General features: G+C 42.4%; 1 protein-coding gene across 2 annotated transcripts in view; it reads left to right on the plus strand.

Moving 5' to 3' along the window:
• Positions 1–13,692, plus strand: part of ETV1 (ETS variant transcription factor 1) — a 67,035-nt gene extending 53,343 nt beyond the window's left edge. For both annotated transcript variants that reach the window (XM_066584472.1, XM_066584473.1), the window contains 5 exons: positions 5,686–5,754; positions 5,867–5,935; positions 7,692–7,861; positions 9,470–9,571; positions 11,009–13,692. In XM_066584472.1, coding sequence (XP_066440569.1) covers positions 5,686–5,754; positions 5,867–5,935; positions 7,692–7,861; positions 9,470–9,571; positions 11,009–11,230 — 632 coding nt within the window. In that variant the 3' untranslated portion in view covers positions 11,231–13,692. The remainder of the gene's footprint in view (positions 1–5,685; positions 5,755–5,866; positions 5,936–7,691; positions 7,862–9,469; positions 9,572–11,008) is intronic.
• The last annotated feature ends 3,215 nt before the right edge of the window (positions 13,693–16,907 follow it).

A 16,907-nucleotide genomic window follows, 5' to 3' on the forward strand; every position in this document is an offset into this window, starting at 1 on the left:
CAACATTTCGTACAGTTTGAAACTGTAAATGCTAAATTTCATTGATGTGACTGGTTATTAGATAAGGTAGAAATGGAAGCAGCCGGCAATTTAATTAGCTACTATTTTTCTGAGCAAGTCATTACTTTGATGAACCTCAGAGCAATGTTTATGGCTCCTAATTAACCATGTTAGTCATTTGATTGAATAATCACTTTAGAAATGTTTCTGCAATTTGATTAGGCCCTGACCCGCTCTTCGAGTCATAAATTAACGGTTAGACCTTTCGAGAGATTGTAGGAGGATTCTGGGAATTTTTTTTTTTTTAAAGATGGTGGTGTCTTTTTCTGAATGTTAAAGGGGTTGTCTATTGAAACTCATTTGCAAATACCCATTCAGGATGGTTTTCCCTTAGCTTAAAAGTTGCTCTGCACAATACATGGACAGCCCGTTGATTTTAGTGAGAACTATGTAATACTTACTTCCCCCTGTGGTGGCGCTGTAAGGAAATTAAACACTTACTGCCATGTCCCCCCCGTAGAGGAACAGCAGCAGGACCACTTTCCATCATACAATTTTCAAACTTTTTAAAAGGGCTGTCCGACTTAATTTTTTTACTATAGTTTTCGGCCCCGTGCCCAAAAGTATTGTATATAAAGGCAATATACTTGCTGTGGTGCCACGGCATCTGACGGGTGACATCACCAGGACTTCTGGCTGGGTAACGTCCCGTAAAACTGTCAAGTGGGCTTCTAATGTAGAAGCCCTGGCAGGTTTATGGAACACCACTTAATTTCACCTCTGTTGTGGCTCTTTTGGCTACAACGGTCATGTAGGGAAGCAACCACATGACTGCTGCAGCCAAAGTAAATGGAAGATCAGATGACCGGAGCTGGCAGTGGAGGGTTAAACACGTGTGTGTGGGTTTTTTTTTTTTGTTTTTTTTTAATGGGGATACACACACACACACACTACAACCAATGTATTGGGCCCCTTTAACAGGGAGTGTCCATCAGCAGTACACCCCACCCCCTTTAAAGCGGTTTTCTGACATTTAAAAAATATTACCCCTGACTAGGTAATGGTATTAACAAAAAAACCACTAAAAGTATCACTTAGTCTTTCACTGTGCCTCAGGTCCAGCATCATTAACCCAATATCCTCCGTTATGAAACGGAGAGCGATTAGATCCCATTTACTGATCACATGACCATTGCCACCAATTGTTGGCCCCAGCGGTCATGTGTAAATTAACAACATGACCACTGAGGCCAATTATTAGCTACAGCAGTCATGTGAATGTTGAATGTGACACCATCCCCTCCTATTTCAGTGGGGATTGGGTTGGCATTGCAGAACTAGAGGCACAAGAAGAGGTTGAGTAATGGCTTTTTTTTTTTTTTAATATATCATTATCTACCCTGGGGCAACTTTTTAAAAATATTGGAAAATCCCTTTTGTGTTTTACTAGAACTCTCAATAGAGCTGAGGTTTCTTCTATTTTGTAGCTTTAAAAGGCCATTACTGTTGGAATGCTGGCTCAATATTTACCGAGTGTAAACATGGTAATCTTCTGTAAGAACATCATATCCGTTGCCCAAGTCCAAATTTGCTCTGCAAAAGTTTGAAGAAGGTTGCGGAAGAACAAAAGCATGTTTGTGCCAGTGTCTATGGGAAGAGAGTACACTGTCATTATCCCTGTGATGGGCTTTGTTACTTTATTTCTATATGAAATTGAAACTTTAGACTGTGGGTAAAGTGATCCACAATGGCTGGACCGAGAAACCGATATTTTTGTGTGTTCCAAATTATGTTTCGTTTTAGCTTTTAAGCTGTTGACAAATATACTGAAGGGGTGATTTTTTTTTTTTTTGTTTATAGTGTTTTTTTTTTTTTCCTTTAAGGTCTAAAGATGTTAACTATTTGTTATACCCTTCAGGACCTTAAAGGAGTTGTCCGATTTTTACCTTTTGAAAATTTTAGTTGCAAGTGCAGATCTATGAAAATAATAAATTCAGCAATACTTACCTGACTTCGGCTCTCGCTATCCAGCGTTGCGGCCCTGTGGTTGTCCCGGTCTCTGTTGCCAGTGGAAGTCAAATGACTGCTTCAGAGGCTGCAGCATCAACACCTGTTCTCCTAGCATCATGGGTGCTGTGATGCTAGGAGTTCAAACAGTGACACTGCTGACTCTGATTGGCAGACAGTAGTCACCTGACTTTTTCTGTCAACAGAGACCGAGACAACCGCCGGGCTGCAACACTGGATGTTTCCCTATTCAATACATATAAACAAAATAAGAGAAAAGGTCTGATGCATACTAGCCCAGTGAATGGCAAAGAACAGTCTTTTGGCATGTGTGGGCTGCTTGAGGGCCTATGGACGCTTTCAGCATATAGCGTTTTGAGAATAGGACTGAACAGAGTCTGTCATTAAATGTGTGACAAGTAGTGAAAAACCGACGGTACCTGGCCTTCCAGCTTTCCACTACTTGTCTCATCAGTAGTCTTGAGTAAACCGAACCAGTAGAATCTTGTTTCGAGTCTAACTTTGCTCAAAGTTCTGCTTGGCATGAACCTGAACCAGGCTTTTAGCAAAGTTCAAACCAAAACGGGGTTGTGCTTGTTCAGTTTGCTCAATACTAGTTCTGCACACTGGTGTATAACACAGTCTCAGAGCCATAAGAGCCCCGTATAACACTCTTGTTGTGTTATACATGGATTTTACGGCTGTAAGTGTTTATACACCAGTTTTAGGGATTTTGGTGAATTTTCGGTTCAAACTAATCTGGACAAAACTGAACTTTTTGCAAAACTTCAGTGAACCAGAATAGGTTACTAGAATAGGCTGTGCTGTATTCTGTGGTTCTGCATGGAAAAGACAGCAGCCATTGTATTAGGCTCTATTATGTGTTGTGCTGTCGGCGCAACACTCAAAAGTACCAATATTCCATTTGTTTTTTGTTTGTATTCTCCAGCTTCTTAAGCTATATGGAGTGCTGTTTTACTATGTATTATAGTATCTCTATATGTGGCTGTTCTGCATCAAGATATATAGATAGTGGTGAAACACACCTCACAGCATACGTTTGAGTGTAGCCAGAGAATTAAACCTCAAGTGTTCTTTTGACTCTGTATACAATTCTCGGTGTAGTTGCATCCCTATTAGTACAAAGGTTGCAGCTGTACCTGAACCCAGTTGCCTTTTGCCTCCTAAGAGAACCCTAGTGTACCATAAGTGGGTATGTGATTTTTGTATGTGAGAGTCGGGCTGTTGCACTTTTCTGCATCAGTTCCAGGAACTTCAGGTAACGCCTAATGAATTCTGGGACCCCGCCATGTAAAAGATCAATAATTATTATTAATGTATTTATAGGGTTTGCAGCCCTGATGTTTCAGTACATAGCTCCACTTAAATGTAAAATTGTCTTCTTTCAGCCACCACTAGGGGGAGCTTAATGATAGATTTATTAAAGTGCCAACATGCCTCTGAGAATGCAGAGCTTGGTGCAAACAACCGCTATGTGCTTTTAGTACTCCTGGATAGGCAGTTGACTTTGCAGGGGGAAGCTGTGGCCAAGCAAGCATTTGGAAATGTAGTATTACAAGGATGATCATTCACATGAATGGACAGCACAAAATCTGCTAGAATGGAAGCCACTTTTACTGAGCTGCTCTGGGTCATAGAGGAGAATCTTGAGCTGGGGACCTCACTTTTGACGTTCATATGTCCTAACCGGGTATGTGGACAGAGGTCGTGCTCTATTCACAAACCCCTGAAGCTCTATGAGATGGCAGTATAAGTCTGTCTTTAAAGGTCTCCCCCTAGTGGTGGCAGCAGGCAGATAGCGTTCTGTAGTTTAACTTTGTAGCTGTGTGAAGAGATTCTGTGTGTGTGTGTGTGTGTGTGTGTGTGTGTGTGTGTGTGTGTGTGTGTGTGTGTGTGTATACATATATATATACCTCCCATAAGAGTGCTCAGTCGCTAATTTTAAGAGTTATTTTCCCTACTGATTAAGAAAAAATATATGCATGTCATCAGTAGCCATCAATTAGACCGTTTTGGTTAGCACTCACTTCCGTTCTTTAGAGTTAGAAGTGGCCATCAATGCATAGAGTAGAACGAGCCAGATGCATATTTTAAAGCGGCACCCCCTTGTCTGGCGTGCTAATTGGGATGGAAGGGGACCATCCTGATTAGAGTCCTGAAGTGGAACCTGCTCCCTTTAGTACCTCCATTGCTGATTTAAAAAAAAAAAAGCAGACAAATTTGGCCGCCTGCAGACGGCCGGGTCGGATCCCGCTGTGAGAGTTCTCGCAGCGGGATCTGGCCCGTGCCCCTCCAGTGACCAGTGCGGCTCACCTGCTCCTGCATCTCCTCCACTCTTCTATGTGCCGGCTGCCGCCCAGCCGACGCATGCACAGAGTGGAGCCGGTGCGTCACTAGTAACGTTTCTGTGCGGGCCTCTGCGAGACCCGCACAAAAATAGAACCTGCTCCGATTTGTTTTTTGTGCATGTTTCCACGCGGACAAATCGTGACTGTGTGCATAGGATTGCATTATGTAATGCAATCCTATGGCAGCGGACACGGGAGGAAATTCTGCAGGAAATCCCACCGCGTAATTTCCGCCCATCTGCAGGAGGCCAAAATAGTACAGCATACTTCACTATTTTGCCTTGTGTAATCCCGGCCACCTGGACGGAAGCTGATCGGACCCCATTATAGTCACTGGGCTAAGTTTGGTTCTGTCATAAGTCCGATCCATTTGGGCAACGGTTACAGTTTTCCTGCTCCCCCAAATGGAGCAGGGAGACCCAAGCCCCTAGCACTAGTGAGAACCAACCCTATGCCTTAAATGTCTCAGACTGTAATATGTTTTATTGCAGCCCTTGGAAGAGGTTCAGTATGATCATGTGGCCCTCAGACCAGTAACTGTTCTGCACTCCTGTTTTAAGGGGTCTACCTTTTATTGATTGTATTTTGGCATAATATTTTTAACCCCTTTTTTGATAAAAAGTTCCATTGCTGGAAAAGGCAATAAATAAAAAAAAATAAATTAAAATGATACAAATAAAAATGAAGAACAAATATAATTTTCTTTATACTATTTTCCTATATATTTTAATTAGCAGAGCATTAAAAAAAATTGAAAAAAAAATGTTGATTAGATTAAAAGAAAATCGGTTATAAGATTATAACCTTTTTTTCACATTTTGTGGTATCAAATTCCATCACAAATAAAGATAATAAAGGAATATAATAATTGGATCACTTTTCAACCTGGATGTAAATTGTGCCGATCACTAAAACATTGTACAGCCATCAAATAATGTAATTAATCAGAACAGTTCAGACGAATGTGAATCGCGCTAGTTTAAGGGGGGTGGGGGTGGGTTACTAAGTGCTATTTAAAGTAAAGTGTGATTGCCAAAGGAGCTGACCTTTAGCAAGGTTGATTATGCTGAAAGTTTGAGTTCAAGTGACTGCGTTAGATAAAATCAATGTTCTTCATATTCCCGTTTCATTTCGCCTTGCCACGTGTGTGTGTCTAGGAGAAGGCTAACCATGTGTTGACAGGTTTCCTTTCACGGCAGCGCGTGTCCCTTTCTGTTACTCTTCTGTCTGCAGGCTGTCTCATTGATAACCTGCACGCTCTCAATTCCAGACACTTCTTTGATTAGCATTGTCTTGTTTTTTCTTGCAGAAGTGCCTAGCTGCCATTCCATTTACATGAGGCAAGAAGCTTTTCTGGCACATCCCAATGGGACAGAAGGTATTTTATTCTACAGCTGTTTTTATTTATTCGTTGATCTACAGGAACTTCTGTATTGGTATTGACTCATGATTGACCTTCTTTTTATGTTTTTTTTTTTTTTAATTCCTAGGTTGTATGTTTGAGAAGGGTCCTCGACAGTTCTTTGATGACACGTGTGTAGTCCCAGAAAAATTTGAGGGTAAGTCTTCAGCAACTTCAATTTTGTTTTTTAATACAGTTACTACTTTATCACTTTATGTGGTTGTGTTGGGGTATAGAAAAAGTCTGGGCACTGCTATTTGTAGGGCATGCGGAAGTAGGGGTCATAAATAGGCAACTATTACTCCTCGTGGGTGGAACCAAAACTCCCTGGTTCTGCATAAGAGAGCAGCAGAACATGAAATTACTATGAGTGTGGGGGTGTACTAGGTCAGTGGTGTACATAGAGGGGTTCCTATAGCAAAGATAAAAGTGGCCTCTTATTAAGGTGCTGGATTTGGCACCCAAGACAGAATAATAAATAAATCTTATTTGTATAGCGCCAACTTATTCCGCAGCGCTTTCAGGTAATTGATTTATTACCCCCCACCAAACTGGGTGCTTATTTTACCGACCTTGGAAAGATGGAAGGCTGAGTCAGCTACCTGAACCATGTGGGGATTGAACTCACAACCTTCAGGTCATGAGCAAGAGCTTAGGACTGCATACTGCTGCCTTCGCACTCTGTGCCACACGAGGGCTCCGCCAGAAGGGTCTGGTGTTTGTTTTCTCTTCCACTCCCTTTCCATGATCCTTAATATATTTCCCAACCCTCTAGTTTTTGAGCAATGCAGTTCCTCTGAAGTCCTGCATTAGTTCCAGCCACCCACTTGAAAATAAGGTTGAACCAAACATTGCTGAGCTCCCTCTCTTATTGTCTGTATAGCAGGTACATGGTCTGCCTCTATGGTATGATGCTCTTGCCCCAGGTAAAGCCTTAGACCCTCGGTGTATAACTCTGAGCGCCATAGATTGGTCAACGTCTCCATAATGGATGCTGATGTATTTACCCAACCTATACAGGCACCAAAATCTTATTATCCGTGATGAGTGAACTTTTGAAAAGTTTGGTTTGGCTGGTTGGCCAAACTCTTGCAAAATGTTTGGCTCGGTCTGAATTAATTGAAACCGGAAGTTCACCAAAACCATTAAAACTGGAGTTTAACACTGTCTAAGACACCTAAGCTCTGAGAGTATTACACAGGGCTTTTATGGTCTGTAGACGTGTTATACACCAGTGTTCAGATCTAGTGTTGAGCGAGCCTACAAGTAGGACTGACCTAAAAGCTTGGTTCAGGTTTCTGCCGCATCATTTAGCAAAGTTTGACAAAGTTCTACTGGTTCAGTTCGCTCAGTGCTACTTATGCTCCAATAGTGAAATCTTCGCATTCTCGCTATCAAATCACTAATTTGTTTTTTTTTAAAGAAATGATTGGCTTAAAACTAGCTGTGCAATTAACTTGATGGAAAAGGCCAGAGACTGTACTCTGTGCATTGTTGATGACTGACGCACACAGTTTTGCATAGTTATCATACAAATCATGTACTTATGGATAAGCAAAGAAAACATTCTGGGCTTTTGTGTCCTGAGCGTATATCATGTATATTATTATTGTCAACAACATCTGCAAAACCGTGCTGCTGCTTCTGCAATACCCAGGACTGCAGCCAAACTACAGCCACATTCCAGGAGGGCTTTATCCATTCTGTGAATGGCCTGTATGGATTGCATAACATTTGTTGAATTCAGGAATTTCACGGGAGTGTAATACTACGTAACTAGAGGACTATGTGAAATAGCACTTGACTTAAAGGGCCACTAACCTAAACTCGCCAGTTTAAAGGCATAGCATTCTCCCTGTTTGATTTTATGAGCTATAGTAATCTTTTGTGAAATGCATGTTCTAATTTTGCAGGAGATATTAAACAGGAGCCAGGACTGTATCGTGAAGGGCCGACCTATCAGAGAAGAGGCTCACTCCAGTTATGGCAGTTCTTGGTGGCATTACTTGACGATCCAGCCAATTCCCATTTTATTGCCTGGACAGGCCGAGGCATGGAGTTCAAGCTCATCGAGCCCGAGGAGGTAAGTGTGTAAGGGACTGCAGGCGGATGGTTCTGGGCTCTCCCCATTGGTGTAAGCCTGGTGGGCATCGAGCTGGCCTGATCCCTGAGCAGGGAGCGCCAGGTTGCGCTCCATAACAGAGTTTATGGACCCTTTCTCTTCCTATATGGACAGTTTAGACCTAAGGGACTCGTGACCTTGTTCCACTTACACTGGTTTGATTTAAAGGCCATGACTTGAAAGTGGCCCGATTAGCAACCGTGGGGCGGAGACTTTGGGGATAGCTAACATAGGCTGCAGAATTCGCCAATGCTGCACAAACAAAAGTTTTGTTAAATTGCAACATTAGTCACAGAAACTGGGTCCTGGAATCCAGGGTAACTCAGTCTAATATTCTGTGTAAAATGGATTAGCAAGAGAAAGAAAGCAATCGGAGTTCCATAGAAGTGGAATATTAGCAAAGTTCTGTGTCAGGATTATTTTATTATAAAATGTTGTCACGTGTTCACAGAAAACGCTGGGGGAAGCACAGGGGAACTGCTTGCCTTCGGCTTTAAAAACTTCCTAACTTTTCTCAATGGGCTTACTACTTTTATTGTAAGCCACTGTCCTTAGGGCCCTGACTGCAGCACCATGAGCAAAGACTCCTTCTTTCACCTCCGTCTAGGATCGGGCTCCTCTCAACAACTTCCTGTCTCCTTCCCACTCAGAACCGTTCATTCACTCCCACCCCCACTTAAAGAGGCGAAATTGCAACAATGTTATACCAACACAAAAACAGCTCTACCCACCCTACAAATTTACTATTTTGGCTGAGTATACCATCAGTAGAGATGAGTGAGTATACTCGGTAAAGGCAATTGCTCGAGCGAGCATTGCCTTTATCGAGTACCTGCCCGCTCAAGATGAAACGATCGGGTACCGGCGGCGGGCAGGGAGCTGCGGGGGAGAGCAGAGCGGAATGGAGGGGAGATCTCTCTCTCCCTCTCTCCCCCCCCCCCCCCCCCCTCCTGCTGACAGCCGCTACTCACCGCTCCCCCGCGCCGGCACCCGAACGTTTCATCTCGAGCGGGCAGGTACTCGATAAAAGCAATGCTCGCTCGAGCAATTGCCTTTACCGAGTATAATCGCTCATCTCTAACCATCAGTGATGATATGTATAAAAATTTTTATTGAAATTTGGAGGCATCCCAGATTCAGCAAGACATTCCCAGCAGGTTAGCAGCTATGTCTTGCTGCTCTAGAAGTCAAGGCATCTCTCCTAGCAGAAGCGGCCTGCCATCTGTTGCTTCTGCCAGGCAGACAGTCTAGTGCCGGTCTCCAGCACAGGAAGAGGAATTTACCTTTGCTATCCAGCTTCCTGACCATAGAGGCAGAAACAGGAGATCATGGAAGTGTAACAGTATTATATTCTTTGACTCCTCCCCTTTTCACGTATTGCTTCCCCCTCTACAGACAGTAAATAAAAAGATGTCTCTCAAGAGAATTGAGGGTGTAGGGGAGGGAGAGTAATAATAAAAATAAAATTGCACCAAAATCGGTCTATTTTTGGTTGTGGGAAATGAGTAACGATTTACAGCTACACTAGCCGGGTTTAATTGAGTGGTGTTGTTTTTTTGTTTGTCATAGGTGGCACGGCGATGGGGCATACAGAAGAACCGACCTGCCATGAACTATGATAAGCTCAGTCGTTCACTGCGCTACTACTATGAGAAGGGAATTATGCAAAAGGTGAGATGTGAACTTCATGCCTTATATGTCGGCCCTCATTTATGAATTAATCTAAATGGTTCTCGAACTCTCTAAAGTGCCTACACCTCTTCTTTTAGAGAGTTAACTGTGTGAGCTCAGTTGCTCTCTCTTGCCTGAAATTAATTGTTGATATGGAATTGGTCAAGCACACAGCCATCTCTACTAAGACCTGAGACCAGGATCACCTCTTGCCCCATGTCAAGAGTCATTACCAAACTCCAACATTTATATCTGGAGAATAGAGGATCTAAGATGGTCATAATTTTGTGGTGCTCATTAAAGGGGTTGTATCAGAATCGACTTTTATCACTTCTCCATAGGTTAGTTGCTAAAAGGTTGTTTGGTGGGAGTTTCACTACTGTGATCCCTAAAGATCCAGAGAACAAGGGTTCCATGTGCCCCTCTTCTCACTGTGGGCTCAATACACCCACCAGCAGTGATGTGAAGATTAAATGGAGACGTGCTCATATATATGCCGCGCCACTCCATTAATTTCAATGGGGCTTTTGGAAATGGCTCAGCACAAGCTCTCGGCTATCTCTGCCAGTCCCATTGCAAATCCATGGAGTGGCATCACGCATGCTTGACCGCTGCTCCAATCTCCTACTTACTGTGGGGGGTGCAGTAAGTCCACAGTGAGGAGGACACAAAACTCCATTCTCAGCATCAGTAGGAGTCTCAGTGGTGAAGCCACCATCAATCAGACTTTTAAAAGTCAATTTTTGTATGACCCTTTTAACTTGCCACCTGGTTTCCAATCCCCTTAGAGATCCAGAACGAACACCGTTTTAGGGGTATTCCCATCATGGCTTTTCATGACTGAGATGGGAAAACCCGAAAGCTCTGATCTGACCAACGCTCATATGAGCAGTTCTGGCTAATCAATCAAAGCTGGTGTAGTGCATTAGACTAATACCAAGTGTGCATCAGGTAGTCAGAGAAGCTGATGCCGCCATCTTTGTTTGTCCAGGCCAGAGGGTCGCTTTAAGAGGCATACATCTCTTAATAAATGTTGCATCTCTGGCTGTTCATTCACCATGAGTTTGTGTAGATTTACACCATATGTAACAGCAGTTCCTAGAGTCGCTTATAAATTTGTTCGGCTAAGGGTGGCCTCATCCCCTTCCATTAGGCCCCATTAATGTTTTAGAAGTGGTGAGGGAGGGGGAAAAGGCCAAAATGTGAAAACTTTTATGCAAGTATGACTTGTGCATGAAGTTGCAACTTTTTTAAAACCAGAATTCTGGTGCAAATGCCTTATTAAATTTGCCCCCTCCTTAGTGTAGATCCAAAAGACCATCCACCTCAATGCACACATATACGAATACACCATACCCTAAATAGCTGAATTTGTGATGTAGACATTGATCTGAATGGTGATTATAAAGTTAATAATTGTCTGTCTGTCTGTCTTAGGTCGCCGGAGAGAGATATGTGTACAAATTTGTATGCGACCCAGAAGCCCTCTTCTCTATGGCCTTCCCAGACAATCAACGGCCGCTGTTGAAAACGGACATGGAGCGACACATTAATGAAGAAGATACAGTACCACTGTCACATTTTGATGAAAATATTCCCTACATGGCAGATGGAGGCTACTGTAATAGTCACCCATACAATGAAGGATACGTTTACTAACGAGAAAAGAAAAGACTTTTCTATGATGACGATCATTTCACTTTTCTTCGCAAGACCCAAGAAAAGCAAAATATACATTTTTTATAAATATATAAATATATATATTTAGTAGATCATAATTGGGCTTTTCCTGTTGCATATCTCCTATGGTCTGCCATGGACAAAGCACTTTACTCGAGGGACAGGGCATAAAACTGATACAATGTATGTAACAGGATGATAACAGATGGATATATAATATTCATTTATGCTCGGGAAGGGAACTTAAAGCTCACGGTACTTCATTAATAAGTCATGACTGTGTTTCTTTTCTTCAGTTTTAAGATGTCATGATATATTGTACATTATTTCTGGATACACAGGGTACAGTTAATTCTCATGATCTAAATGGCGATCCACAAAGAGAATAAGCTTTCTTTATGTTGGTGCTTTTTATAATTTTTGGTATTACCCTACATTCGTGCATGCGTTAGTCGATTCAAGGGCCACTCGCTCTAATATATACATAGAGTATGCATTAATTATCCCTGGTCTACCTTTACAGAGTCAAAACTGAATAGGTGTGTAATATTTATGCCAACATATGTCAACCTCTGATATGGAGAGAAGCTCATTTTGTTCAGAAAGGGCTCTCCATGTTTTCAGGCCTACCTGTTATCAGGAATTCACAGCGGGATACAGCTGATACTATTGAATCAGCTGTATCACGCTCCCTGAAGACAGGCGGGGTATGAAGAACACAGCTGTCCAGCTGTGTTCTTCATCCCCCCACTCGGAGCGCTTGGCTGTATAACAGCCGGGCGCTCCGAGCGGGGAACAGCTGGATGCAGAAGACAACTGGCCCCTCCTTGTCTTCTGCATCCCCTGCTTGCAGCGCAAGGTGATCGCTCAACGTTTGAGCGATCACCTTGCGCTGTGAAAGCACACAACTATTATTGCTCGAAAGTTTTTTGGAGGGATCATCGTTGTGTCTAAACCAGGCTTTGCATCCTTACTTTTATTTTAGGAAGTTCAGAATTGGAGGACCCATTGGCTACATATATAAGGAGCTCATCGCGGTTTTCTATTTGTATTCCTACTCAAAACTTTAAGGCTTTTTTCACACAAGCATATAATGCACCCCTAACACAGATGAGTATCCCAGCCTGCCTGTCGGTCTGCTGAGCCAAATCGGAACATCACAGATTCCTATAATGCTCTGAATTTGGGCCAGTAGACCTGTGATCATGCCGAGACACTTCTCCATTCTCCATATTGCATGTATATAAATGCTCCTGTAATATCCTCATATGAAACTAGCCATCGCAGGAACTCTTACTTTGTCACATGTGAGGGGGACCTTGGGGAAACATGTAACTTATTTTTTGAAGTCAGAGGCTCTCTTTAAAAAAATGGTGGAAATTGTAAATTAAAAAAAATAATAATAATAATAGAAGTCAATTTATAAAATTTGTGGATAAAAACGTGTCCCATGAATGAGCTATTTAATCAGGTGGCATTAACTGTACTCTATGTAACACACTGTTATGCTGTTTGGCTGCAGAAAGCACTCTTTGGACAAAAAAAAAAAAGAATCCAAAAAAAAAAAAGGAAAAAAAAATCAAAAATAACCAATACACTAAATAGGTACTTTAGTAATTTTTAGACATGGTACCCATTAATATGCATTTATGCCTTTTACTGTTGTGTTCTGTTCATAACATGTATAAATACTAGAAAAAAATTGCTTCTGCTGCTGTATATTTTCTGTACTATTCTCTTTGATGCTAAATTTACTCTATGGTCATTCTACGCATTGCTTGGAACTACAAGTAGCGTTTCAGGACAAAATAGATGACTCCAATCATTTATTGCTTAGGGCATAGCTTTGCCGCAATGCAATCAGCTTTTGCGCATCAACATTGACTGGTAAGTGTCTGCTCGCTGTGGGAGGCTCAGCAGGAACTTTTTGTAACATGGGATCTGAGACTTTTTGCTTCTTGACGCACTCTCGGAAACGGATGGACTGACTGGTTCTACTGCCACTTACCTGGAGGCTCTATGTAAATGAACAGAAATCAGATTGGGAGACGTTTCTAAAGTTACATTTCTGACCTTTTTGTTTTATTTTTAAGAAGACCTGTACAGAAAGAATATGTATTGAAAATTTATTGGAAACTTCAGAGTTTTGTGTGTGTGTTTTCTGTTACTTTTTTTTTTTTTTCTGGATCAAAAAAAAAAAAAAAATCAACATTTTCTGGAAAACCTGACGTTCCTCTTTTCTGATTTTAGTTTTCTTTTTATGGCAAAAATATCTCCATTGTCGCTGTGGAATGCAAGACTACCAACTGCGCAAAAGCTAATTCTGATGAATGTATTTGCGCTAATCGAATTTCTAACCTGCACGTTGACCAATCCTTTGCAGGATGTGTGCAAAATTTACTAAACAGTTTGTCATTCAATTAAAATTAATGTATACAACATTTCCGTGCAGTTTTAGATGATTTGTCAAAGAGCGTACAAATGGGAGACTTCTAAGTATTCATTCATGCTCAGTTATGGATTTCCTATACCCCTCCTTTTTGCTACTGGGTGGGTTTCATTTATGATGCATCTTTTGTGTCTGTTTTAAAAAAAACACAAAAAAACCCACAAAGTCGAAAGGTTTGGATCTCTTATTTTGATACTGAACTTCAAACCCCATGCATATCTATAAGGGTATGTGTTAAAATCTTGGCTGCTACTCTGGAGCTTTCTGAACATGAATTTAGATGAAGGTGCTCAATTAGAAGTGATCATGTACATATACAACGAGTTCCCCTTAGTGGTAGCTGCAGACGGTAGCTAAAGTACCGCACTTGTCCATAGGTTGTGTCTGCTACTGCAGCTCCGCTCCATTGAAGTGAATGAGGCTAAGATGCATTCTAACTAGAGATGAGCGAGCACGCTCGGATAAAGCAGTTACTAGAGCGAGTATCGCTCTTCTCGAGTAACTGCTCACTAGTCCGAGCAGGCTCGAGGAGGCGGGGGGGGAAGGAAGGGGAAGAGATGTCTGTCTCTACCCCCCGCTAGCCCCCCCCACCCCCCCGAGCCTGCTTGTACGAGAATGCCGTTACTCGAGAAGAGCGATGATCGCTCGAGTAACTGCTTTATCTGAGTGTGCTCGCTCATCTCGAGTTATAACGCATGACCTGTAGACTGGTCTGGTGCTGCTTTTGGATGACACCATCCATGTTTTTCTAATCCTACACAATCCCAATGGCAGAGGTACTGCGGCAAGGCACCTAGATTGGAATTTGTCCTTCAGTATTCTTTTTTTCATTTGTCCTAATTGCCATCCAGTGATCTCTTAAAGTGGCCGATAGAATATGAGCATAACATCTAATTTAAAGGTGATCCCCACAGTATAGAATAGCTAGATAATTCTAGCCTTGCACATATTTAGTGTTTCATCTTGCCACTAATGCATGGGAGCCATGAACTTGATTGTTGGACTTCAAGGGGTAGTTCAAGGTGAGAGTATTTTTTTTCTCTCCTTAGAAACTATGCCACTACTGTCCATGTCATGTGACTGATATTGCAGTTCATCTTCATTAACTTAACTGTTTAGGGAGGAAAAATAAGAACTTCTAATTCTAGATAACCCATTTAAGCAGGCTTAGACTGGACCATTGGGGAACAGGTGCATTCCGTGGTGGGCTCGGAGCCAGGAGTGGGCCCCCAGGCCCCCATCCGCCACGTGAATGGTGCATGGTGCAGTACACCCAATACGCTATATATGGATAAGACTGCATACAACATCTCAGACAGATAATTGCCTTAAAATATCCATTGGGTCCCCAGCATTAATTTTACTGGTGGGCTCTAGACACCACAGTCCAACACTTGATTCTATCCAAGGGCTAACCAAGTCTGTGCTATAACTACCAGGATAGCAGTCATGGCAGCTGCAGGGAGGGAGATAAATCCACTGTTAAAGGAGTATTCCCATCTCAGTTTTTGATAGCTGAGATGAAAACTTGTTTCTCCTTAGCTCTCTATCACTTTAATAAGCGCTAAGGAAACAGCACTGGGCTAAAAAACTAATATTTCCGATAAGTGGTTGTGAATGTAGGGCCCGGGTTTTCCCATCTTGGCCATGAAAAGCTAAGATCAGAAAACCTCTTTAATGTCACCTCGGGTTGGTTGGCGATCGTGACATTTCCTCTACAAGAAGGTGGAAGTAATCTGGAGAGTGGAGGTGATGGATCATGAGATGTGAAATGTACTAAAATTCTGGTGGTGGTCATGGGAGAGTTGGGGTCCTAACTGTGGGGCCCCTTGTTTAATTTTTTCATTACTAAACCTAGTGGAACCACTTTGGAGGTTTAGGCCAACTTCATACATAATACGGGTACATTTCTGCTCCTAGATTACAGTTGCAGATTCTGCCTAGGCTGCAGCTCTGATCACTTGATTTAACAGCATCTTAAGAAGCTATTAGAGCGCGTTCACACGGGTGATAAAATCTCACTGGTTGGTGCGAGACGCACAAAACTCACATGAAAATAGAACCCATTCTTTACAATGGACCTAATAAAATGGGTGATTTTTCTCTTGCAAGATGAGAAGAGAACATGTAGATGTGCAGCTCCCGGGCATTGCACAAACGGAGTGTCCGTGCCCTGTGAGATGTGAGTCGCACCTCGCCACTGGCCCATTTGAGTGCACCCTCACCCTGCTTATTTGTTTGATCAGACCGATGGTTGGGCTGGGATTTTCTGCAGTAATGCATATGTGTGTTAAAGCAGCCGAAATGCAGTCCTATGCTCACATTCATGACCTGAAAGTTGCAAGTTCAATCCCCGCACGGTCCAGGTAGCCCGCTCAAGGTTGACTCAGCCTTCCATCTTTCCGAGGTCGGTAAAATGAGTACCCAGCTTGGTGTGGGTAATAAATAAATTACCTGAAGGCGCTGAGGAAAAAGTTGGCGCTATACAAAGATTTATTTTAATTTTTTTTCTAATACTTTTAGGCCTGTGTCACATGAACATATTTGTGCAACATTTTACAATGTGATTGTTGACCTAACAAAGTGTATTTTGTGCATGCATTTTGTTTGCGCAAAAACACAATGTCGTATTATCATGCGCATTTGCGCATGAAAATAGCACATATTGACCTAATTAAATAATTTGTCCATGCCAATGAATTGAAGCATGGTTGTGTGTTTAATAAAAAACCAATGTATCAGATGGGTTGCGTATATCGGATGGCGGTGAAAATCGGGCCGATATACAGTCATGTGAATGAAGGCCAAGGCTAGCTCCACTCGGGGGAGAAAATTACAAGATTTTCGCCTGCTGCGATAGCCAGTTAAAAAGCAAAATATGAAACCAATGATTTTGAATGGTTATCTTCTCATCTGCGATGTTTTCACTGAGGCGATGTTGAGGGGATACAAAATGACGGCTTGCTCTATCTTTCTGCAATTGTATTCCCATCATCCCCCACGTATTCCTATGGAGGCTTTTTTGTATCGCAACTAGAGATGAGCGAACGTACTCGTTTCGAGTAATTACTCGATCGAGCACCGCAATTTTCGAGTACTTCCGTACTCGGGTGAAAAGATTCGGGGGTTGGCGGGGGCGGGGGGAGGCGTGGCGGAGCGGGGGGTAGCAGCGGGGAACAGGGGGAGCCCTCTCTCTCTCTCTCTCCC

The sequence above is a fragment of the Eleutherodactylus coqui genome, chromosome 12, assembly GCF_035609145.1.
Source record: "Eleutherodactylus coqui strain aEleCoq1 chromosome 12, aEleCoq1.hap1, whole genome shotgun sequence".
NCBI lineage: Eukaryota > Metazoa > Chordata > Amphibia > Anura > Eleutherodactylidae > Eleutherodactylus > Eleutherodactylus coqui.